Genomic DNA, 26,768 nt, shown 5'->3' on the forward strand with positions numbered 1-26,768 from the left:
CCGACTGAACATGAGCCGGCAGTGTGCCCAGGTGGCCAAGAAGGCCAATGGCATCTTGGCTTGTATCAGAAACGGCGTGACCAGCAGGTCCAGGGAGGTTATTCTCCCTCTGTACTCGGCACTGGTGAGACCGCTCCTCGAATCCTGTGTTCAGTTCTGGGCCCCTCACCATAAGAAGGATGTTGAGGCTCTGGAGAGAGTCCAGAGAAGAGCAACAAAGCTGGTGAAAGGGCTGGAGAACAGGCCTTATGAGGAGCGGCTGAGAGAGCTGGGGTTGTTTAGCCTGGAGAAGAGGAGCCTGAGGGGAGACCTTATTGCTCTCTACCTAAAAGGAGGTTGTAGAGGGGAGGGTGCTGGCCTCTTCTCCCAAGTGACAGGGGACAGGACGAGAGGGAATGGCCTCAAGCTCTGCCAGGGGAGGTTCAGACTGGATATCAGAAAAAAATATTTCATGGAAAGGGTCATCAGGCACTGGCACAGGTTGTCCAGGGAGGTGGTTGAGTCACCATCCCTGGAGGTATTTAAAAGACAGGTAGACAAGGTGCTCAGGGATGTGGAAGCTACTGTGCTACTAGGAAGCTATAACCTAGTTGCCATCACGGAAACCTAGTGGGACAAATCCCATGACTGGAGTGTGGCTGTCAACAACTACAGGCTGTTCAGAAGGGACAGACCAGGAAGACCAGGTGTTTGATGGGAACGGTTGGACTCGATGATCCGGTGGGTCTCTTCCAACCTGGTTATTCTGTGATTCTGTGATTCTGTAACATGTCGCCCTCTGTCTCAGGAAAGGGATAAAATCTGAAGAGCTGTTGTTAAATAGTAGCCACGAACAGGTTGAGAGCTTGTGGGTCAAAATTAAGGACAGAAGATGACGGAGACCAGCTCACAGGGACGTCTAAGAGAGACTAGACGGACTACTGCTCTGGTGGCAAGTAGCAAATCTTTATTCCTCAACCAGAGTTTTTATACTCTCCTGGGAGAGCTTGTCAGTTTCTACCAAGCTTGAGTGCGCTGTTTACATTACCGCTATTCTTACCGTGAGAATACAAGTTATGTAAGTTCTACAAGTGAGGGACTACGTGTCTGTTCAAGGATTCACACATTCTTCTGTTTGTGCTGGTCTTATCTTAGACCTGCAGGTGTTCTTGAAATATATTTAACCCGGGCCCTGGAATGATGAGAAACTAAGCATGTTGCCAAGAGCCCTGATAGTCCACAACCTCCCTTTCAGGAGGAGCAGCTTTGTTGTTGGCATGATACTCTGTTCCTGACCCTTTCAGGCCAGACAGAATATTGCTCTCCAGGCTCTTGGCTTTCATTATTCTGTCTTTGACCCTTTCAGGCCCCCAGAATGCCTAATAGTTCTCCTCAAGAAGAACCAACGGGACCCTTGTGGTTCGTGTATACTACAGGCCACCCAATCAAGGAAAGCCAGCTGATGGAGTCTTCTTCCTCCAGCTACAAGAGGCTTCACGCTTAAAAGTTCTCAACCTACTTGAGGACTTCAACTACACCATCATACCCTGGAAAAGTAGCACGGCAAGCTGTGGGCAATCCAGGAGACTCCTGGAGTGCATTGAAGATAATTTCTCAGTCCAGCTGATAGAGACCCTCACCCGAGGGGATGCAATACTGGACCTGATGGTCACCAAAAAAGTGAACTCATCAGTGACATTAGGATTGGAGGCAGCCTGGGCTGCAGTGATCATGCACTGGTGAAGTTAAAGGTCCAGAGGGATATGGGACAGGTAAGGAGTATAGTCAGGACCCTAAATTTTCAGGAAAGCAGACTTACGGCTCTTAAAGGTATTACTTAGTAGGATACCCTGGGATATGGTCCTCCGAGACAAGGGAGTGGAACAGAGCTTGAAAGTATTCAAGGATGCTTTCCATAAAGCGCAAGAGTGCTCGGTCCCCATATGTAGAAAATCTGGCAGGGAAGGGAAGAGACCAGCATGGCTGACTCAAGAAAAGGGAACTGCACAGGCAGTGCAAGCAGGGACAGGGAACCTGGGACATGTACAGTGATGCTACCCAGTTGAGTAGGGATTAAGTCAGGAAGGCCAAGGCGCAGCTGTAGCTGAATTTGGCAAGGGAAGTAAAGACTAACAAGAAGGGCTTCTACAGGTACATCAATCAAAAGAGGGCAGTCAAAGACAACATGCTCCCACTGATGGTTGGAAATGGTGATCACGTATCAATAGACGAGGAGAAGGCTGAGGTACTTAACAACTTTTTTGCCTCAGTCTTCACTGATAACCGCTACCCTCACCCCTCCTGAGTCATGGGACAACAAGACAGTGACCAAGGAAGTAAAGCCCCTCCCACTATAGAGGAGGATCAGGTTCATGACCACCTGAGGAACCTGAACATATATAAGTCTATGGGACTGATGTGATGCATCCCAGAGTCCTGAGGGAATTGGCCTGTGTAGTTGCCAGACCTCTCTCCATGGTATTTGAAAAGTCATGGCAATCAGAAGTCCCTGGTGACTGGAAGATGGGTAATATTGTGCCCATTTTTAAAAAGGGCAGAAAAGATGACCCTGGGAACTAATGACCTGTCAGCTTCACCTCTGTGCCTGGGAAGATCATGGAACAGATCCTCCTAGAAGCCATGCTAAAGCACATGGAGGGCATGGAGGTGATTAATAGCAGCCAGCATGACTTCACCAGGGGCAAGTCATGTATGACCAGCTTGGTGGCTTTCTATGGATGAGGTAACCGCAGCAGTGGGCACAGGAAAACCAACAGATGTGATCTATCTAGACTTCTGTAAAGGCTTTGACATGGTCCACCACAACATCCTTCTCTCTAAATTGGAGAGATATGGATTTGATGGGTCAACGGTACAGTGGATAAGAAACTGGTTGGATGGTCATGTTCAAAGAGTTGTGGTCAGTGGCTCAAAGTCCAGATGGAGATTCGTGACAAGTGGTGTCCCTCAGGGGTCTGTACTGGGGCCACTGCTGTTTATTATCTTCATCAATGATATTGACAGCGAGATTGAGTGCACCCTCAGCAAGTTTGCAGATGACATCAAGCTGAGTGGTGTAGTTGTCACACTGGAAGGACGGGATGTCATCCAGAGGGACCTGGACAGTCTGGAGAAGTGGGGCCGTGAGAACCTCATGCAGTTCAACAAGGCCAAATGCAAGGTCCTACACCTGGGTCAGGGCAATCCCTGTTTTCAGTACAGGATGGGGGATGATGTGACTGAGAGCTGCCCTGCAGAGAAGGACTTGGGGCTTCTCGACGTGAGCTGGCAGTGTGCGCTCGCAGCCCAGAAGGCCAACCGTACCCTGGAATCCATCAAAAGCAGCGTGGCCAGCAGGTTGAGGGAGGTGATTCTGCCCCTCTATTCCTCTCTTGTGAGACCTCATCTGGAGCAGTGTCCAGTTCTGGAATCCTCAACATAACAAGGATATGGAGCTGTTAGAATGGGTCCAGAGGAGGGCTACAAAGATAATTCGAGGGCTGGAGCACCTCCCATATGAGGACAAGCTGAGAGAGTTGGGCTCGTTCAGCCTGGAGAAGGCTCAGAGGAGATCTTATAGTGACCTTCCAGTACCTGAAAGGGGCTACAAGAAAGCTGGAGAGGGACTATTCATAAAGGCTTGTGGTGACAGGATGAGGGGGAATGGGGATAAACTGGAGAGAAGCAGATTTAGGCTCGATATAAGGAAGAATGTTTTCACCATGAGGGTGGTGAGGCACTGGCACAGCTTGGCTGGATAAGTTGTGGCTGCCCCATCCCTGGAGGTGTTCAAGGCCAGGTTGGATGGGGCCTTGGGCAGCCTGGGGTGTCCCTGCCCATGGCTGGGGGTTGGAACTGGATGATCTTTAAGGCCCCTTCCAACCCAAACTATTCTATGATCCTATGATTCTGTGATTCTGTGATTCCGTGATTCCATGATTGTATGGTTTAGTGGCAGATGGGAATGGTTGGACTCAATGATCCAAGAGGTCTTCTCCGACTAGTCCATCACTGCGCGTGCGCGCGGCCGGGGGGGGCGGGGCAGGTCCCGGGGTGGGGCCTGGAGCGAGGCTTCCCCCCGCCCCTACTGGTGACGTCACAGAGCAAACACGTCGCGAGGGGGTGAGTCGCGGTTGCAGGCGGGTGTTCGGGGGCGGGGCCTGTGGCGAGGGGGCGTGTTCAAAAGGGGGCGGGGCCTGGCGGGGGCGGGGCCTGGCGCTGCCTTCTTGGTTTGGGAGAGGGTGTGGGATGAAACCTACCAGAAGGTGTTGCTGCTGTGGCTCCCTTCGTCATCTCCTCCATGGGTCCATCCTACGGCAGAGCTGCAGTCTCCAAAATGCTCAAAAAAATAATATATGTAAAAAAAAAATAATCACAGAATCGTAGAGTGAGTTGGGTCGAATGGACCTTAAAGATCACCCAGTTCCGTATTCCTGCCACGGGCAGGGACACCTCCCACGGTACCACCTTGCTCAAAGCCCCAACCTGGCCTTGGACACCTCCAGGGATGGGGCATCCACAACTATCCTGGGAAATCTGTCCCAGTGCCTCACCACCCTCACAGGAAAAAAATTCTTCCCAATACCTAATCTAAATTTCCCCTCTTTCAGCTTAAAACTGATCTTCCTTATCGTATCCCTGCATTCCCACTGTCCTGCTCTATGAGAGGGGGAAGATTGCCTGTACCTTATTAATACACCTAATACTCCTTGTATATTCCTAATCCACTCTTTGTCTTCTCCATTTGATTGAAGTCTTTACAGATGGGGATGATCTCATCTGTGTTTGTGCAATGCCAAGCCCAAGCAGGGTACAATCTCAAACAGAATTCCCGGGTACTTTCCCAATTTAAATAATGAAAAAAACCTTGAAACCTTCTAATTTACAAATCAAAACTGTGGTTAATTTATAAAACAAATCTTTAGGACCGTGCTTGCAAAAGCTTGTAACTGATCTTACTTAGTTGCCTGAGGTTATGAGATTACTTAGCATATACATAATTATGCCGGGTTGTGGTAGACAATATCAGTTGGCAGGACAAAATTAAAACCTGGTGCTTTTAACACTGTGTCTGCAAAAATGTATATTTAGAGGAAAAATACATGAATGAGCACAGCACGCTAAGCAAAATCAAGCTTTCCCAATTCAGGCTTTTCAAAATGCTCGTAAGTTACACTGAAATGTTTATCTGTTGGGCAGCTGGAATTTTGGGACCTTTTGGCCTTGTAAGCTAAAACTACCAGGTAGTACAAGAAGAAAAAAAAAACAAACAAAAGAAAGAATGAGAAAATTATATTAATGTTGATGCCGTGTCTCATCCAGAAATGTTAATATTTGGGTTTTCTATGAATGGGACAAGTGAACTTGTGAGCTATGGGTAAAGTACTTCAAGTAGATGAAAGGTAATAGTACTGTTGTTACAAAACAACAGTAGGGTGTTTAGAACACTGTACTGTTCCCATCTCCTTTGCTTTTAAAGAACTTAAACTGCAACAAGTGCTGAAATGTGCCGTAAGGCTGATAAGTGAGAACAGAAAACTTGATTTTTAGAGAAGTTTATTTAAGAAAAAAGTTTTAGCTTGAGTATTCATGCAAGATGAAAGTTGGAAGGTGATGCAACTATTCCTTGTAAAATACATTGGGATGGAGGAGTGGGCAAATATATATACATGGAGGGAAAGTTATTGAAATAAAAAGATTGTGCTGGAACAGGAAAAAAAACGATTTGCTCATGAACCAACTTCAGGCAAGAAGTTTTTTAAAAATGTTTACAGAGAAATTCAGGAACAGCATCCTAAACAGGGTAATGTGAGCAAGTAAGTGGAATGAAAGCAGTCTTGTCCCCCTCTCTTCCCCTGTATCAACACAAAGGAGCGACTGCTCAGTTAGAAACTTGCCTTTTGGGCCTTTGAAATTTCAGTCTTTGCCTTGTTGGAGTCCCTTTTCTCCAGGCCTTCGGTTGCTTAATGAAATTTTCATTTTAGGATTGCCCCAAGCTACATATGGCTGGGGGTATTCGCATGTCTGAGAAGCAGCCTGAGTAGCTCTTGCTTGTCACATCTGGTGGACAGCAAGAATTACAAGAGGACTCCATCTCCTTTTCCCTTCCCTAGCCTGTCGTCTTTTGATAAAGACCAGGTAAAAGCATACTACAGATGGAACCAGTCTCCATACGACTCCCTTCTTTGGATCGCTGCTGCCCTCTTCTGCTTGCTTCTCATGACTGTTGTAGCATGTGTAGTTCTTTATGCATTACACCAAAAGCCTTGTGTCTGTTGTGCTGTGTTGTGCAAAATAAATCTGAGCGGCTGCCTTCAAGATTAAACTTTATTAGATATTTTCTCGTGATGAGCATTTAACTGGCATCAGTAACCCAGTAGTTTAAAAGAGATAGGGGTAGCTGTAAAGTCCCATGAACCACGTTAAAATGCCTGTCCCCACAATCACACCCACACCACAGTACAGCTGGTAGATGATTCCTGTATCTGATGGAGTGAAATGCAGTGGGTTTCTAGGGCTGGGCACCATGCACAATTAGTTATACTCAGGACAGTGCTGATATTTTTTGGTTAGTATCCTTCTGTATTTACTTTACAGAGCTGTAAGTCATCTGGAGTGCATGTGCTGCAAGACAGTGTTGAAGAAGCTGCCACTGTTATGCCCAAATTGCTGTAAAATGGATTTATGCCAGCATGATTTTGACTTGCAGTTCTGTAACACGTAACATGGCTGAGGGAGCTGAGGTTGGTTAGCCTGTAGAAGAGGAGGCTGAGGGGAGACCTTATTGCTCTCTGCCTGAAAGGAGGTTGTAGAGAGGAGGGAGCTGGCCTCTTCTCCCAAGTGACAGGGGACAGGACAAGGGGGAATGGCCTTAAGTTGCGCCAGGGGAGGTTCAGACTGGGTATCAGAAAAAAAAAATTCACAGAAAGGGTCATCAGGCACTGGCAGAGGCTGCCCAAGGAGGTGGTTGAGTCACCATCCCTGGAGGTGTTTAAAAGGCGGGTTAAACAAGGTGCTCATGGACATGGTTTAGTGGCAGATAGGAATGGCTGGACTTGATGATCCAAGAGGTCTTTTCCAACCTGGTGATTCTATGATTCTGTGTCTGTGTTAGGTGCTTGTACTGGCGCAAGCCTGTGTATGCTTGTTATAGCCGCATGCCTCAAGAAACACAGGGCTTGAAACAGGTTTCTGATGCAACACCTTTTGGATGAAGACATTTCCTCTACATAACTTGTGTAATTAAGCTTATTAAGAATCCTGGCATCCTTACAAATGGGTGTATGTGTATTATGAGGCACAGGGAAAGTGTTAGACTGAAGCTTGAAGACACAGGTGGAATTGAGGCACAGTGAGCTTTAATGCTTTAAGAGATAATGAATTGTATTTGCTTTGCAGCTGCCACTCTATTCCAGGGCTAGATTGCCTGGTTTCTGCCCAGCCTGCGCTCTCACAGCATGTCCAGCAGATGCGGTGCCGGGGCTTTTCTTGCTGTGGCTGTATTTGACCAGGCACAGTCGGAGGGCAAGGAACCTACTGTGCTCCCCCAGAAGGTTTTTGCTGGGGTTAGTGTAACTACAGGGCCCATGGCCCTGACCTGCAGATCTCCCAAGGCACCCCACTGCAGAGCGAGTGGCAGCGCTGTGATCAGGCCACCTCAGTTCTGAGCAGGTAGCTCCGCAACTGCCAGGTGCTAAGGCCGTGGAACCGAGCAGCCTGGCAGCAGGCGAGTGGCAGCAGAGCAGGAATTGCTGGTCTTAATATCTCAGAAAATATATCATAGTTTTAAATCCTGAAGACCACAACCTGTAGAGCGAAATCCCCCTTTTCTCTAGAGGGACTGGACAAGGCATGGTGCTTCTCCTGGAATCCTTTTTCTAACACTAAGTTCTTGTGACTTCTGATGCACTGAACCTACAGAGTGTAGCAGTTGCAATACAATGACTTGTCCAAAACTACAGATCTATTCTTTCTTTTATAGGTAGTGGTAATCTTCTACAATGTTCGTTCTTTTGCAAACATAAACTTTTACTTCAAAACAAGGATAAAAGTAAAAACATATTCTCGTTTGTGATGGAAGTTTCTGTCCTCTCCACAGATACACTTGACTGCTACTGTAACAGAAGAAATCATAGGCAGTAGAGAATTTCTGGCTCTAGCAAGAAATTTCATGTATTTTTGGAATAAACTTTTACTGAAGCAAAATAATTTGTAAGAACAGATAATTTTCTCAATCAACTTTGAAATATTTATAGTTTAAGGAACACTGTTCTTGCTTCCAAACTCAGGTTTGAAAGTATTTACGCAGCGTTCATTTCGGTAAACTGAAAGCTTTTATTTGTCTCAACAGCAGCAACTGAAGTAAGATTTGCATGGCAGGTTGGCAGTATTGGCATGCAGGAAGAGAGGCTCTTGGGTGTCGTGACAGGCACTTCTGTATATTGGCTATGAGCAAACATCCCTCCTAATGGTTGATAGCATCCAGAAGTCAATCTGGTGGTAAATGACTGAATAAGTGGTGTCAGCTTCTTGAGACTCTGACCCTGAAGAAGATTGTCACCTTGTATATTCCTGTTTGGTTTTGGTTTTTTTACCAAATAATCACCAAGATGCGTCCAGGAGTTTTCTGAGCATGTTTACAAACAGCCTGTAGACAAAACTGAACATTCCTTTTGTGCTGTGCTGGCTAAGATGCGTAAATTGTGTCATTCCAAGGATGCCTTGCTGAGAGCAACTATTTCCTTATAAACAACTTGCATATGGAAAAAATCAGAGATGATGGAGCAAGCCTTTGTAAAGGCTACGTACACTCCCAAGGGCAGCGCATGCTGCACTACTGTGCTGTGTCTGGCTAGTAAAACCAAACCATCTTACATCAGGGCAATACAAATAGCAGAAGCTTCACTTGCACATTCCTTGTGGAGTGGAATTGCTCAACAGTCCTTTCCCTGGACCCCGCTGGTGTAGCTGACACACATCACATGATCAAGGAGGTAGTTGTGATTACAGAGGGAAACCGCCGTGATTACAACACAAAACATGTGCACCTTTCCAAGCAAAACCCTATATATACACCCTACACTGTGTTCCTGGCTTGGCTCCTGAGAAGACAGATGAAATTAGGCCTTTCACACAAGTCCAACTCAGTATGAAGTGGAAACAAAGCACATAACATAGATTTTCTTTATTGCTGGACTTTTTTTTTTTTTCCAGTAAGTAGGCATGATTCCTTAAAGGCTGAGGTTTTTAATAACAGTAAGGTTTTTCAGGTTTCTTTTTTTGCTGTGGACAAAAGGATAACTTTGATCAAAGTTCTGCCTTATATTACAGTATTTCTGTACAAAAATAAAAGTCCAAAATCAGCTTTATATTAGCTGATGTTCCCAAATTTATTTACAGGGTACTGTCAAGAACCTTCATCAGGCAACCAGGTAAAATAGAAAAATTTGTATTAAAGCAGTTGCATTGTATAACTTTGCATTCTCCAGTTAACTCGGAAAGGCCCTGACCTTTGGAAGTGAGTCTGGGTTGGAGAGTCTAGCCAGAATTATAAAAGTGATGTTTTAAAAGAAAAAAATTAATATTAAAAACTTAAGCTGACATTATGGATAATTGTATTTCCATATTAGGGTAGTCTATAAATATTCTCAGCTACATCTCTCTTTATAATACAGCAGATACAGAATGCAGACTTCTGCTACTTACGTGGTAATACATATTTGCAATAGTTAAATCCATATATGAAAATTTTGGAATTTACGTGTTAATAAAACTGCTTACAAAGTAGCCATACAATTGTAACACAACTATAACTCTGAACTATTAAAATGTACAGAAAGACTGTTTACACCATTGCACATACTTATTCCCTTTGCTTCAAAAGACTCGTGAAATACAGAATAAAATTAGTAAAATTTTACTGACAGCTCAAATACGCACGCACAATGTGCACATCCGTGGAAGCAAGGGGAAAGAAAATGTTGGCGTCCATCAGGAAGGCTGCCAGCAGCTCTCCAAAAAAATATACCTTGCTCTTCCTTCCCTCCCCTTTCCCACACGTATACAGGCCAGTAGATTAGTGCAGAATGGATGAATATAACTTTGTTTTCAGTGTTCTGAAAGGACAAAAAAAAATTTCTTCCTGACTTTTATCAGCAATTTTGTGTCAATACAAGTTGGGTTTAATATTGTAAGGCACTTATTACTGCTTGCATTGCAGTGGATCAAGTCTTAAGGCATTTATTACATCAACTGAAGATAATAATGCTTTGGAAAGTTTTGAAGGAGCCAGCAGTTCTAGTATGTGACTATTTCAGCTGATTTTCCCCTCCCCACCCTGTGGTCTTTCTAAAACAATGTTTGAAGTTATTTTCCATGGAAACTCTGGTTCCTGGTTAGCTTGTCAACAGATGTGATCAGTATCATCAGGTTGTTTTGAGGCCAAGCAGTGATACGTTCTATTTTGAGCACAGTAGAACTGGTTTTGTTTTCACCTGCAGCTGCCCTGACTGCCATGACTGCTCACTGATCGAGAGGTGCTGTAGCGCTTTTTCACGATCATACTGATGTAGGCTTTCATCAGCTTTGCAATGTCAACCACCTGCCAAAAGAGCATAAAGGGCAAAGTTCTTAGGAAGGTAACAGTATGAGAATTAATTTCTTTAGATGCTAACAATATAAAGCTGTCGAGCTTCTGACAAAACCCAGTTGCAGTTAAACAAATAAAAACACTCAGCACTTTAATCCACCTCATTATGTTTTTCCTTCAGCTTTACAGGGGTCTTGGATAAACCTGTAGCATTTGCAGCTGTTAATTAAATTACTAAGGAGCCCGCCTATCAGAACAGGAAGACCACAGTAACAAAATTCCTTCTTGTTCTTACCTCACTAGTTTCAAAAAGCAGTTCTCTCTCATCCACTACGATCTTATAGGTGTTGGCAAGCGGTGCACCGAATGACAAGATGTGTTCATACTGAAACACCTCCAGAGGCCTTCCTTCCCCACGCTTGTAGACAGAAACTGCATCAGCACTGACTCCAAGCCACAACTCTTGTGGGAATCCCCCTTCTTTACACTAGAGGAAAACATGTAAATTAGCAGCAAAGGGAAGAGAGGGAGCCACACAACACTTACTGTTGAGTATCTTGCCTTCTACCATTTCTTAAGAAGTGCATGTTGCTTGTCCCTCTTTGAGCACAGCCTTTTACATTTCTCAGACTTGTTTGGAACGCATTAGGCTATCATGTCCCTCTGTATTTTATGGTTAACTAGTGGATTTAAATAGCTACAGTGCTTGCTAACAGGAGTATGCTTTTAATGTCTAACATTTTATTACCTCAGCTGTCTGGGCATTGTAATATCATACTTACAGTTTCACTACTCTGTTATGAAATCATGATCTATATGAGGTCTTACTCACCTCTACGTCAAACAGTGTTGAGCCATAGCCAGGCCACTCCTTAATCAAAGCCATATACTTTGCCATAGCCTGCTCTTGGTTCATCCTCTGGAGTTTTTTCCATTTGTCAATAATACTAGTCCTGGAAGCTGAGATTTCCTCTTTGACCCACATGTCTAACATCTGATCCTCCTCAACCTTCTGTTTGCTGACAGAGCCACTGCGAAAACTCCTCCGCAACGTTCCTTCAAGAAAGCTGGCTCGTTTCTTCTCAGCCTTCTCTGCTGCGGTAAATGTTTTGGTAGACTGTGTAATTCGAGACTTCAACTTTTGCAAGGGGTAGACTTCCTCCATTTCTGGTATGGTGGTATGCAGAGTGTAATCTCCCTGAAGGTATTGAAGACGCAAAGCTGCAAGGACCTGGAGGGTTTCTTCAGGAGCAGGATAGTGTCCTCTAATCACTGCTTCATGAGCCTATCAAGGAGAAGAAGGTACTTTGTTATGTACAAACCAGTCTTTGAAAGGACTAAGAGAAATGGGAAGTAGATTTACTGCCAGGCAAACCCACAATCTGAAACAGACGATCCATTTAATAAATCAAATGTGGTAAATCTCTTGGCAAATTTGTTGAACTGGCTAAGACAGGGCTTTCCATTAGAACTAAAGGCAATTGAGGAACTTGCTAAATGAGAATTTACTGTTACTAGTACAATTCATAGTGAACACACATACATAAGTGCAACTGAATTACTAAAAAGGAAAATAAAATGTAAAGGGGAGAAAAACAGGATCTAAACACCCGATTAGGAGGAAGCAATCTAGGTTAAAGGGCATTAAGAAGAAACGGGTATCTAAGTTTTGCCCACTGCTATCAATAATGTGGCAGTGAAAACTGACATTTCTAGCCAAACAAGGAAAGCCCTCGAACAGCTTTGTAATTAACTCAGGTAAAACAGTAAATTGTCAACAGATCCCAGACAAATGCTAGTAAAACATTTATATTTTATACTGGTCTATAGCATCAGGGCTAAGATTTTGAACCAAGACGACTCTTTGAAATCCTAGCTCTTTGTATACCCATTCAAACCTCTCGAAATGTGCAGCAGCAACAATTTTTCTTTTTCTATGGCACAGGAAACAAACACACCTCATGTCTGGAGATGCAGGAATTGCAAGCAGTTTAGTAAATGCACAGAGATAATTCACATTCAAATAAGAGCTAGTTCATTCAGGTGTACTTGTCAGATGGAGATACAGTGTGCCTTTAAACATGCAAGATGGTTTACCTGAGGTTGTACACATGCAGAAGAAAGAGTTGTATTGTGGAAATGGAAATAAGTATTTTAATGGAAAGAAGAACCAAAAAGCTTTTCTTTAGCACCTAAAGAAGCAAAGGATTCAGTCTTTAAAGTAATGAAGGTTACAGAACTAAAACTGATGACAAAAGGGAACTTTCTTAATAGGCTGAAAACAAAGACTGACATCAAAAGAAATGATTAAAACAAGTAAGAAAAAAAAGAGCAGAATTTATGTTAGAATGTAACAAGTCACCTCTTTAAGGTATTGCTGTGATATTAATCATAGGGATTGAACGTGCCATGTATTACAACTGAAATATCATTGGTCTTGACAAGTCACAAAATATTTGGTTAAACACCAGTCAGCACAGAATGCTGCATGAAAACAATCTTCTTCAGGCACATGTGCTTCTTTTAGTTGTTTATATGGAAAAAACTTTAAATCTGCCTTTTAAACCAATAAGGTCATGTAAAATATATCATGCAGAGCTCTCACAGATTTTCTTCTTACTGTTTTAACTTCATCACAAACCACAGGCTTTAACTGTCCAATTCCTCTACATGTAAAACTAGAAGGACAGGTAGAATGGCAATGTTTCTAAGCCCAACTAAAGCAATCTATTGCTCAGATCCTTTAAGCAGCAATAAGCATTTCTGGATCGAGCTTCAGTCGTACGCTCTGGAAGGAGACTCACAATGTAATATGGTGCCTTAAAACCTAGACTGTGAACAAGGAAGAAATACTCTATTACAGTGAAGATGTTTCTGATCCTATGGAATATAGGGAAAAAGGCTTAGTATCTATGAAAACTGAAATATGGCAGTTCTTGATCATATCAGGCTTGCTTGCCAACAGAATGTCAGTGTCTTGGTATTGCAAACAGCCTTACACAGAAATCTTTATCTGTCTATAGTGCCCACTTCAATTTTTAGCCATTTACAATATCGCAGAAATGGAAAAGGTCAATTAACAATAAAAAATGCCATTGGTGAGAGTTCCTGAGCAACAACAGGACTTATAAAATAGCAATCCAACTGCTGATGCATTTATTTTTCATTATAAATTAATTTCACTTACATTTTGCAATATGGCCTCATTCTGAGTTAAGCACATTCACTAAGTGGATTTCTGCTCATCTTAGCTGCCTAACAGTTACTGCTGAGACTAAACTGATCTGTTTTACTATGGTGCCCATTAAATACCAATTCGTTTTTGAAAAGAGAAAAAGCTATTGTTTGATTAGTTCTGTCCAGTTGCCAACGTGGATTTCTAATAATTAATTTGCTTGCCAATTACAAAGTTTTCACTTTATTTTCTGTACTTTCTTAAGAAAAGGGTTTCATAAGAGCAAAATTAAAAGCAAGTATTATTCTTTTCCTTCTTATCCAGCTTAGACCATTATCCAGTTTTTTACCACTATACCTAAGGCAAGTCACAAATAACATTCAAGTAAGAAAAGTCGTAACACTAGGAAAATCACACGTGCTTCACTCAGGATACACCGATTTTGACCACTGAACTGCCTTCTTTGCATTTGATGCTTGAGTTGCAGTGCTTTTAGTTAAACAGAAGCATAATCAAAACTCTCTCTGTGCAGCCTAAATCTCTTTTCCTCCTCTTATAAGTGCCTCAAAATAGAACCTTTATCCTTTACCTGCTCAAACATAAAGGCAAATTCCACGCTATCTTTTGGGACATTTTCTGTGTCCAGGAAGCAATAAAGCTTGAAGTAGAACTTCCAGTGCGTGTCCCCAGCTTCAGCACTGGCAGCAAGCCTGTACAGGTGGATGAAGAGAGAGAGAAAGATCAGATCTGTGAAATCACACTTTCTAAATTGACACCTGAAGAATCTAAGCAAGGCATTAGCTGAATTTTGCTTTTTTACACCTGCTATCAATCTGGTATTGTTGACAGGAGCTAATTTTTTTCACTAGTATACCTGACTGATGCCATTTGGAAATACATTTATAGAAGGGGAGGGGTGTGTGCCTTTGTGTTTTTACATTACTTGGTTCTCAGTCAACTGTTTTGAACCCAGATTCTATTAATAAACTTCTATTTGTGGCTCAGTCAGGTATTGATAAAAGCAACATCAGGCAATGGGTAGTCAGAATGGCAATGACTGCTGGGAATTCAGTTCTCCCAGTACTGGGGCAGCCACAGTGACACTAGAACAAAAATATAGTAGTGGAAAGGAAAATGTGGGAATAGTGATGAGAAACATTACTCTACTAGTGTCAAAATAGAGGAAAACCACATGCAAGTAAATAGGTAGCTCATTAATTCCTTTCAGAAAAAAGATGAAGATGCTCTTGTTCCAGAAATGGTCATGTGTGTAATTTAGCTGTGTCATCACAAACAAGCAAGAGCAAGAGAAAACTCAGCATTATTGACATTGGAAATTTATTTAATTGCAACTGATTAGAGTAGTGAGAGAGAGGGAGAGGCACACTCACTTTTCAAACTTTGCCAAGACATCAGCCACAATGGTTCTGCTTTCAATCGCTTTATCAGTAATTCCATTATATTCAAACAAAGCAAACATATTTCTGCTATCCTCCATGGCCAACCCGCGAATTAACTTTTCAACCACCTAACGAAAAACAGCATGTAAAAAAAACATAGCATGGAAAAACAGCACCGCAGAATAAGATAAATAATGAGAAAAAAATTCAGAGCTAGGTTTTACATTAGGCTAAAAATGTTTCTAATGTGTTCTCATCAGCAGGATCGACTGTTGTCAAATTCTACTTTATTTTTATCCTAAATTATGCCAATTCTTTTAAATATGTGTGTGCTATCACCAGGCCAGATACAACCCCTGTATTTCACCAACTCAGCAAGAGTCTTCCAGGTTTACACACACCAATATCTACTGAAGTTATTCCAGTAATGCCTCTACTGAATTGCTTAGTCTTTCCTGTATTTTTTCTTGTAAGAGCTAACTAGAATTGAGTAATCTTTTCCAGAATAAGTACAGTTTTTATAGCAGGAATTTCTTCAGACCACACTGTGGGATTGGAGATCTGTAAGCCTTCCCTCCCCTGAAAGCAAAGACTGGTAAAGAAACCCCCAGCGCTTCCAAAGCTTAATGCTACTACTGGCTGGAACTGGCACATGAAGGGACACACTAATTTTGTGTGAAAGCTGTTCTGTCACCACTTCTCACCTCTCCAGCTGTAGTGTGCGAGTTGATTGTGATCTTACAGGAGCCCCCACCATGGCAATAAACAGTGGATGTCATTTCCTGCCTGCCAATCAGAGCTTCTATTTCATCCCGCGATGGCACAAACTCTCTGCATTTGGTTTTCTTCAGAGATTCATAAGTAAACAGTGCATATTTCTCCATTTCAGTCCCTGGAAACTGGTCCCGAACCCTGTGAAACAAATATTACTACTTCAAGCTGCCAGTCTACGACATTTAAAGTTTCCTTATTTGCGAATGGATTTTTTTTTTCCTGAAATTACGTATATATTCAATAAGCTATTTAACTGACACACTCCAAGGTTTATCTTCACTGTCAAGGAAGCATTGTAACTTGTGCTTTACTGTGGGGCAACTTACATACAATCATCATTTTGTCCAACAAACCTAATGGAAAGCAAGAACTGAACTACCTTTACAGCATCAACTACCAGAACCTTGTAATATCTCAGATTCGACAGCAAGATAACTATAAAAATCTTCTTGTAATTAGCTCTCCTTTTTGTCAATAACAGTTGGTGAATGAAGACAAAACTGCACTAAGGTACTTCAGAAAAAAGGCAATAAAACGTATTTTTGACTGCTCAGTTTTGTGGTAGTGTCACTTAGGATACATAACTTCTATCCCTGATTTTTTTTAACATTCTGTCTAGACCTTACTGTTCAGCAGTTAGTAATGTGTATATTCACTAACAATAATGAACTCAACTCTTAATTATGGAGAACTGCTGAATTCAGGTAGCTCTCAGCACAGATTGCTTCTATACTATTTCTAGTGATAAAATAACAGCTTCTTAGAGCTACTGAGGTGTGATTTATGTGAAATACAGTGATTTGTGATCTACAAGGCATAAAAAAAATTTTTGCAGGATTACAGAAATGCTGTAAAATGTATATGTGTCTGTAATATTGGAACCAACCTGTAAATGTTGCATTAGCTGCAATTACTTTAACTGGGAGAGCAGTTTATGAACTGAGTTGAATTAAGAAAGTAAATCAATGTTAGATTTATTAATATTAACAGTTATATAAAGCGATTGATGTTTTGCACTAATCTTACTTCGGTTGAAAGGTCTATCTTCAATAGAAGCATTTTACAAATATTTATAAAATAATTACATTCAGCAAAGTGATTTACAAAGTCCCTGCTCTAGCACAAACACAGACATGACAACAGCTTGTTGTTAATAACGCACTCTTCTGCTGCATCACAGCAAGAGGAACTCCACATTCTGGCTAGTGCTGAATTGGGGTTTTTTTTTTTGTCTTTTCTTTAATGGTCAGTAATGTCTTAAAATTTGATTTGCAAACAGACATTTTTACCTGAAATCTTTAAACATTCTAATGCTTTTTTACGTGCATGATGGATACCTCACAAAACTAAGGTAAGCAGGATGAAAAATTTTGAACAGATTGGAGAGCTGAGAATGGGACCAGGAGGTAATGGCTGGAAGTCATTCAAGCAACTTAAAAAAATTATAGTAAGTTCCCCCTCCTTTAGTCAACGTCAATAAATTATGCATTCAGTTTAATGGAATTTTGCTTGAATCTTCAAATAAGAATAACTCTACCTAGATCAACCCATACTCACTTTTCTAACATCATTTTTTTAGGTTCATTGTTTAGCATAACCAGTTCACTAAATGAATGCATCTTCAAGTCTCACTTCAGGATGTTTAAACACTGTCACAAGTTGTGGGGAAGAAGACAGTGAGGGCATAAATTTATTTTCTGGCTCCAGTAGTTCAGAGCTTCTCACCTCTTCAGATGGAACTTGAGATATTTGAGGATGCTGCGACTCGGCAGAAACGTACAACTCATGCAGGTGAGTATTTGCCAACTATAGAGGTTCCCCACGCTCCCAGGGTTAGGCACTTTATTGGTCTGCTTGATTAGCTGACAGTAGAGCTCATCTCGAAGCGGTCGTAAGTCATGTCCTGTTTGGAGAATACCTTGGATTATAGGGATGGGATCAGACATAGACTCCAGCTGCTGCAAGGAATTAAATATCTTGATGGCTTCGTCCTGCAGAGTTGTGTAGCCTTTGTCTTTCAGCACTACAAAAGAAAAATAGGAAAAAGGTACTTAGACTGAGATATGAAAGAGAAAGCAGTCAGGCTTAGCATAAGAATTGCTTAATGCTATTCTGTGACCCTTACTATGCAGGATATTAGAGTGGATCTTTTCCATTTCAAATGTATGATACAATCTCATTGTATGAGCTATTAAGATTTGATCCAAATTCAATGAAATCCTGTTTTTATATTTTCTGACCGTAACTTAAAATGTGTATCTTGCTTGATCAGAGTTTTTTTGATGGAGATTCTTCCTTCCAGAGCAGTCCACACTCCTGAAGTGTCTATCACTTCTTTTGCTGTCGCAAGAAAGTGAAAATGCAATCGGATTGCACGGTAAAGCATGACTGTGTTATGGAAAGCGACAAAGATACGACATCGTTTCTGTCTACAGCAGGAGCATTTCAATTGAACCCAAACAATACTTCTAAACTAAATCATTGTCATGACACTGCAGCTTGCTTTTTGAGTGCTGGAAAAGTTGATGATGGTTTTTGTACAACAGGTTATTCAGCGTGGGCTAGCAACTTTCCAATCTACTTAAAAGCACCATGCCGTACTTGGGTTCAAGAGACAGAAGAGATTGCTCTGATGTCTGAACCAGTTAGGCCTACTAACCATCAAAGCACAAATAGTACAGACATATGTTATGAAGTTTCTAACCTGATGTTATGCTGTGACAGAAAATAACTAGAACTCATCTACAATTCAAGGCAATAACTGAGTCCATCTGTGGAGCTATGCTTAGTATGGGAAAACTTTGGCAAGACTTCTGTCTCAGAGGAAGCTGGCTCCTCCTGTCCATGGGGAATAGAGAGCAACCATGCTGCACTCCTGCAAAGGACAACCAGCTCAAGTGCTGAGAATATCAAGAGGAGGACAAGGAGGAAGAAGAGAAGGGAAAAGGTTTCTCCTAGAATTTTCCTCTTCCTTGTCATTTGATCAAAGGCTATTACTTGAGTTATCAGGAAGTCTTACCTGAAATACCTTAGCTTTTAATCAACTGTGACCTCCCACCATCCTCCTAAGGATGAAACTTCTGATTTAAGTCATATCTTGTTTCATATGCAGTTGCAAAATAAGACAAGCCAATCCACTGAAGGACAGCAAATTCACAACCATCAATAGCTCTGAATCATTCATTCAGAACAGACTTCTAAGTTACTGACTGAGCCAAGAATATTAAAAGACATGATCACACCTGTTTGAGGAGTAGATTAACATTACTTTTTAAAATCATGTTCACTCATGTTTCTCATAAATGATGCTTCCCACCACAACTGATGAAACTTAACACTTATTAATTGGAAGCTGTGGCTGCTGCAGGTCCCTACGTGGGGTAGGAAGCAACAATGATTTGAGAAGAATACGATTCAAGAACACTGAATGAATTAGGTTTAGTTCCTTGTTTCAGTGCTTGGTCCTCTTAGCTGTGCTGCTGAGGGTAATAAATTCCTATTATAGCAGCAATAGCAATCTTCCCTCTGTAACACCCATGCAGGAGAACCACAATCCCACGTCTCTGTGCTAAACAAACTGCTATTCTCTACCTCCTGGAGGATAACAGAGAAACTTGTCTATTTGTTTTACAAAAATATATTTTGTCTACCATTGCTTCACTATAGCCCATAGACTAAAATTTCCCATCCTCCAGTTCAATTTTATTACATAAAGAAGTATTTCTATGATTGAAAAACTTACAGTTTAGATTGATGTCCCCATATGGCAGTGGCAGTAATGGCGAGTGCAACGGATGATGAGTGTAACGGAGAATAGGGTTTCTCTTATAAATCTGTTCAACTACATCAGCATTCAGGCAGTTTTCCTATTGAGGTAAGAAAAAAACAGGATTTGGCATCCAGCATTAACAATAATGCAATGCTTTGCACCCTTGGGTTGGCTGTGAAAAAAATTAGTCATCAGTAGTAGCGACACTATTTGGAGTTAAATCCAGTTGTGGGCACTATGGCTGCTGTGGTATCTGCGGGCTATGAATGCTCAGCACCTGGTAACCTCAGGCCTTGCATAAGCTTACGTTATCAGTGCAGTAAAACCTAAACCACAGCAGAGCTGCAGGAGACAAAAATGAAGTTTCATGAATTTTTTTCAAGTGTGTTTTTCTCTTTACAATCATTTTACTCTGGTATTTCACAACTGGAATTGACATCTGTATTCAAGTTTTATTTAAAAACATGTCTCCAGCATAACTAATTGGCATCTTCAGTTAGAATCTACAGGAGCTACCATAACAAAAGTCCAGAAAAAATGCTACTGTAAACCTGATACACCCACTCTGACATCTAAATACCATTCTTCCTTAGGCCAGTTTTGACAGATATGTGACCACTCTCTTCTATCAATCCTGAACTTCTACATATGTCTGCTTCTCTGAAGAACCACATTCATACTCTCGGAATTCAGGACTTGATACTTCTTTTCCATGAGAGAAGAGGTGGCACCCTCTAAGGTAAAAGGTTAGTAGTAGTCATCCCCTTTTGCTTATTTTTTTTGTCTCCTCTGAGAATCATCCTCTCTCCTGGAAACACATGAGCAAAAATCTCCAGAAGGACATTCTCTGGCTATACATGTGTCTCCAACAGGCCTATAAAGCAATAAATATTAATTGAATATGTTTGCCATCATACAGAGACATGCTTAGCCCACGCTATCATAGAACAAGAAAAGAACCATAATGAAAAAAATCACAAGAACTGTCTGGTCCATGTCCTGGTGTGCTGCTCACTGTGGACACAGCCCAGCAGGTCTGATAGCTCATGAACCTACACATTGAGCTCCACTGCCTGGTACAACAATGTCTATCAAGTTTACAAACTAGTACAATTCGTTACTGTTTTCATGGAAAAAAGCTACTTCTCTTACCCTCCAAGTTGCACTTCATACTTTGCTCTTTTACCGTTTAGACAGAAATTCCTTTATCAGGTCAGTGAATACATTCAGGTTCCACAATTTCAGTCCATGTCTCTGTGTGATTAAAACTCATTTTTCTGCTTTATTACCCAATATGACAAAGCAAACATAAAAAAAATATAAGGAAACATTCTTTCCCACCCCACCCTGTCCTGTTTGTGCATACCTTAATATCCTGAATAAGTTGCTGAGTTGGTGTATCTATTGGTGCTTTTGTGTCAATCACATTCTGGATGGCACTTGACCAGCGGGTTGCCTCATTAAGCAATTTTGTATAGAGACGGTAACAATGTTTGCGTCCATATACGGTTACATTCCAATAACCTAGCACAAAAGTAAAAATTATTCAGAGAAACTCATCTATAAAAATCTCCCAACTCCCATCTGAAAACAGCTGTAGCCCTGTCAGACCCCAAGTGCTACATTCTGGATCATGCAGTTTTGTACAAGTAATTAAGTCTCACAGTACAGATACTGTGGTATTAAAGGAGACTCCATTATAAAAGCCTGGGAGCAATCTCAGAGTTCAACCACCATCATGCAGCCTCCTAATTTATCCAGTAATCTTGGTAAAAGTGACCATAAGACAACACTATGGAATACTGTTTGCTACTTGTGGGCCCTACTTCTCCAGTCCTGTCTGTAACAGGAAAATGTCACACAGTCTTACTTTGTATGTGAGAGTCTTTCATTGTCTATGGAATGCATACAAGCACATATAAAGCATGAACTACCTCTTCTGTAAAAAAAGTCATTAATTTCACACCACCGAAGTGGCAACTAAGACAGGAAGAGCATTTCAGTTCAAATTCTCTCCCTGCATCACTGTATAGGCTTGTTATAAAGCACATTCAATTAAATAAAACCTATTTCATCTTTCACTAGCGAAAGCCTCTTTGAAGTGCCAGTGACCCCAATGAGTTTACACAGCACTGTCAGCAGTTGCTTCTCATTTGCAAACAGCCACTTCCGAGTTGAAAACCAGTTTTGAAAACACACAGAGGAGCTGACTCAGGTATAGTATGTAGGTTAGCACAAACTGGCCTCTTACTCTAGATCTCCTTATACTTGCTCCACCAACATGAGTCCTCATAGCTCCTCAGCACATAAAATGATGGATGAGGAGAGGGTTACCCGTGTGTTTCCCCAGGTCTTTGATGTGTAAGCATTAAGTGTTCATACTAACTTAGCAGCAGTGCCAGTCTATGACAACTTGAATGCTGGTGAGAAATTTTACTCCTATATACTTTATTACTTCTGTTCTTTGCCCAGCAACTTCCTATAAAATGCCTCAGTGACTTAGGAACCCGATTTGTTCATCAAACCACAAACGTAATAATCCATTTAAAATATTTTTATGCACTGTTTGTTGCATTACTAAGTAGCAAGACAGAAGGTAACTGAAAGCATATTTGAATAAGAGCAAGCAATTACCTGTCTCTTTGAAGATTTTTTCATCAGGTGGGACCACTGAGCAGAGGCTGTTCAGGACCAGAGTTCCCAATTTCAAAGCATTTTTCTCTGAACTCTTGTAATAATCCAAAGAATTGTGCGTCAAAACAAACCAACGCTTCTTTAGTTTTAATGAAGACATCTTCGGGTTGTTCTTTACTTCCTTGTGTAGCCATCCTGTTAAAGACACAATTTGAATCACACTTTTTTTTTTAAACAGAGTTGGTAAAATTAGGTTCCTAGAAGTCAGTTGTATACTTCCAACAATAACAAAAATATGATGTGTATTGTTTAGCTCACATACTAAAAACTTTAAGTCAAATTCTCCAACAATTAAATTATTAAGATATAATAAAATTAATATGAAAACTTTTCAGCTTCGGTGTTCGCCTAGAAAAATTCCTTTGTCTACTTACAAAAATGCTTTTGTCATCACTTTAGTATTTACTTACATGGCACAGAAGGAATATAATTTCAGCCTTATTAATTTGTGAGTAAATGTCACCATACAAAGATGAGGCTAACACTACCAAGCTGGCACATTACTCTGATTGTACTGTGGGAACAATCTCTTTGAAGCTTAATGAATGTTATCTACTTTGTTACTACCACACTCAGTTCTTACCCCTCACAATGAATTCTTGTCCCTCCACTCTAGTGTCCCCCTTTGACCTTTGGAGCAGGGTTATCCAGTGATGCATCTCTTCAGGAGTGTCAGCATTACAGTGAAGAACACGATTAGCAGTGATGATCACAAACGAATTGGGTCTATAAAAATGAATAAAGATTGAAAAAGCCTTTACAACCAACATACCTACTGGCATCTCACTCATCATAAACATAAACACTATCCATTGTTTGCATTTTCTATTCAGACAAATACTTCCCACCTCTAAAACATTTATTTCAACACCAATAGATGCAAAAAAAATAAGCATTTGAAAAGACTCAACTATGTTGGATTCACACCAGAATGCAAGGGCTCTGAATGCTTACATTAAATTGCAACTTGTCCTATCCTAAAATAAATCTACAGTGAAAAAACACTCCAGTCTTTAATCAGCTTTGGATGTAAACCAGAACTCTATTTCAGGGTCAGATCTATTTAGAGTGCCTGCTTCAGTAGTTACATTAACTAAAACCAACTACATTTTACAAAGGTCTACAGTGAAGCACCATCTGAACACAGATTCTTTTATTTTTAATGCAATGCAACCCAATTTGCAGTAACTACGATCTATTTTTAATGAGAGTCTGGCTTTTACCCAATCCTACACCAGGATTCACGGAAGCATGAAGAACTATCCCAAGTGAACTGTGCTGATGGCTGTCTGGATTAGAGGCAGGTTTTTCAGCCTACAAACACTTGATTTAACCCTTTACCATTATATTTTTCATCCTGGAACACATGCACTTTTCATAGTACTATGATACGTGATTAGAATCCAACGTTTTGGTCACACTCAGAACGGTGCAGAAATGCTACCCTAGTGAGGAAGTGTGGTAGAGGGGCTAACAAGAGGCATGCGAACTGAACAGAAGAATTTTTGCTGACCATGTTTTGAAACGTGTGGCAAGACAAGGCAGCTTTAAATTGAGCTACATGAAGCAGACTCTAGAAACCTGGATAATATGCTATTAGGACAGAAGCTATAGATGGGCTGCAGCAAGAGAACTGAAAAAGGACAGTGCTAAGGTATAAACTGAGGTGGATCAAGCTACCAAGGTGGGGGTTATGATCAACAATAGCCAGCCTTCCAGGCTCTTCTCTTCTTCCCCCGCAGTTTAGGAAAATAATAGAAGCCATGTTCACGTGATTCTTTTTGAATACATATTCAAAAGGCTGTCTGCCCAGCTTCTCTCTTTTGAGCTTGCAGTAGTGGGTTAATATATGTCAAGATAAAAATAATCTATTGCCTGTATTAGTCAAATTCATTTCCCAATAGAGAAACCACCCATAACTGATTTAGACTCAAAGAGCTAAAAAGAAGAAAAAAACCCAACAAACAAAGGAAGGAAAAAGATCAGTGTGAAAATGCTTGCAGGAGAAACACTTTGTAACTTAAAATTTTGAAAGTTTTGGATATTTATTTTGTGTTGTTTAGGAAACCTAGCCTTATAATCATAGTAATCGTGGTGTAAGTGTCTTGGCAGGTGGCAGGCCAAGGACAAACCGGTAATTTAAACCAGTTGTTTCATACATGTACAGTGAGGAGACTGGAATGAACTCCTACAGAACAAATAACACCTCACAGCCAGTAACCTTATAAGCAGAGTCACAGCTTGAACTCAGGTTACTTTCTGTCCCCCAAAACACTGTTACAAGTTCAAGAACTAAGAATATCTGGATAGTTATATTTTACACTGCATTGTTTTCTTTGTTACTAGACATCTTTATCCTGGGAAATAATTCTTAACTGTGTAGAGAACACAACATTCTTGACTGAGAAGCCAAACATAAAAATGTTTAAATGAATTTTTCTGCTAACTATACTGCTTAAGGACTCAAAAATAAGCTGCGTTTTTCCAGGAGCATTATTTTATAAATGAAATAAATATTTAATCTTCTACTTTGGGATCACTTAAGTAAATGAGTAGTTCATATATGAAGCAGTGCTAGGGTGCATGTTTTAACAATGGTGTTTAGTACTATGAAAAGGGAGGCAATAATGAATCACTTCAATACAGGCTGGTCAGTAGAATACAGAGACTAAAGTATCAAGCAACCAGTTTTGGCTAGAGAAAGGAGAGAAAGAACAAAAGTCACTAGGCATGTTTCTGACTTACCTATCTGGATTGTCAGCAGCACAGACAGAATCAATTAGTCCTACATCGAGTGTACCCTATAAACAAATATCCAACGAGAAAAAGAGGAAGAAATTTACTGTTACATTACTGAACTCTTCTCTGAGACAGAAGAAAGGAGCAGCAGCTTTGATCATGCAAAATGAGCTGCAGATTTGGGCATCAATTTCTCTTAACCATTAAAACTGTTGAAAAGAAAACTAAAAGCCTCAGATAAACAGATTCAGTAACAGTTTATCTTGAGTTAAGCTGGAGGCAGCTCAAAAACTGCTCTTATTTTTCTATGTTCCTAAACTACTTGAATTTTTCATAGAAAAGTGCCAACCCAATATAAATAGCATCCTCTCAGAAAAAAACTTCTGAAGCTGTTAAGCAGTTTTTATTTCCCTTTGCTTGATATTAGGTTCTAAATGTATCCCACTCATTCTGAGTGTATGTTGTCAGAATGATAAATGCAGAACTGGAGAAATCTCAAATTTTCAACTCTTGGGTTCTTAATTTACCCATTAATTGTATGTTTGCAAAACTTTAAACTCAAGCATACACCGTGGTGTGATAGGAAACTGGACCAGAAGAAAATACCTCAAAAATCAACACCTTCAATCAAGGTGAATGATGGGAGAGGAATCAGAAGTCAGACTCTCCTCTTGTGCAGCTACAGGGCCAAGGACATGGAGCCTCTAAGCAGTGTCACAGCTACCACCGCATTTAAGGAAACCTAGATATTGACTCTCAGAAGCTGTGGCCACCAGAGCACCCTCTGCTTTCTAAAAGTATTTACTTTGAAAAGTTCTTCAAATTTAGACTTACCACAGCATTCTGTGGATTTGCCTGTTCATCATGCATCTCTCGGATCTCTTGCTCTGTGGACACATGGACTTGACTCAGCACACTAAACCACTGGCTGTGGAGAGAAAGGCAGCAGTGTAAGTAAAATGTTGCTTCTGCACAAGCTTTCTGTCACCTTTGTTCTGCAGAGATCTAGCAGGTTCTGCAGGTTTTTGAAATTGCTTAAGATTCCTTTTGTCGACATGCATAAAAGCAGCAAAGCAGTACTGGGTACAAGGGAGCTGCTCCAAATCTCCCATTCAAGCTCATGTCATACTCTTTTTCCTAAAGACAAATATCTTGTAAAAAAAGTAGCATCTCTGAAAAACTGGCAATAAGCACACTGAAAACATCTGAGCATTTAAAGAACATTTGTAATACATTGAACACATTTCATCCAGAAAAAAACACATTATTGGCAACACACAAAATCTTTAATGGGAAACCCAACCTTCAGATTAGAAATTCTGCTGCACTGATAGCGTGACCAGTAATAGTTTCTTACAATGATACTTCTGCAAGTACCCAAGTCCATAAAGTCCTCTGTAGAAGCATATCTGAGAGGGGAAGAAGAATAAAAACTCCAAGCAAATACCTACATTTTTTGTTCCCTATGGAGCCCTGGAAAATCCATCTGCTGAAAGGACTAGTGAAGTTGAACCAGAGCCAACTTGTGCCATTCCAGTGGCCTTATACATATATCCACAACAAGAAAACTGGCAGAGAAGCTTCTAGTACTTTGGCCCCTAGTGCTGAGCAGCAGTTGCAGAAGGATTTAATTCCAACCACACCTCCTGT

General features: G+C 40.9%; 1 protein-coding gene across 1 annotated transcript in view; it reads right to left on the reverse strand.

The window, feature by feature from the left end:
* Positions 1-9,148: 9,148 nt before the first annotated feature.
* Positions 9,149-26,768, reverse strand: part of MYO10 (myosin X) — a 165,503-nt gene continuing 147,883 nt past the window's right edge. The window contains exons 29-41 of the mRNA XM_069853025.1: positions 25,953-26,046; positions 25,125-25,180; positions 22,963-23,105; positions 22,320-22,514; positions 21,052-21,209; positions 19,659-19,782; positions 17,642-17,939; positions 15,847-16,054; positions 15,134-15,270; positions 14,332-14,452; positions 11,400-11,852; positions 10,863-11,054; positions 9,149-10,579 (exon numbers count right to left, since the gene is read on the reverse strand). Of these exons, the coding sequence (XP_069709126.1) occupies positions 10,469-10,579; positions 10,863-11,054; positions 11,400-11,852; positions 14,332-14,452; positions 15,134-15,270; positions 15,847-16,054; positions 17,642-17,939; positions 19,659-19,782; positions 21,052-21,209; positions 22,320-22,514; positions 22,963-23,105; positions 25,125-25,180; positions 25,953-26,046 (2,290 nt within the window). The 3' untranslated portion in view covers positions 9,149-10,468. The remainder of the gene's footprint in view (positions 10,580-10,862; positions 11,055-11,399; positions 11,853-14,331; positions 14,453-15,133; positions 15,271-15,846; positions 16,055-17,641; positions 17,940-19,658; positions 19,783-21,051; positions 21,210-22,319; positions 22,515-22,962; positions 23,106-25,124; positions 25,181-25,952; positions 26,047-26,768) is intronic.

Source organism: Phaenicophaeus curvirostris, chromosome 3, assembly GCF_032191515.1.
Source record: "Phaenicophaeus curvirostris isolate KB17595 chromosome 3, BPBGC_Pcur_1.0, whole genome shotgun sequence".
Taxonomy (NCBI): domain Eukaryota; kingdom Metazoa; phylum Chordata; class Aves; order Cuculiformes; family Cuculidae; genus Phaenicophaeus; species Phaenicophaeus curvirostris.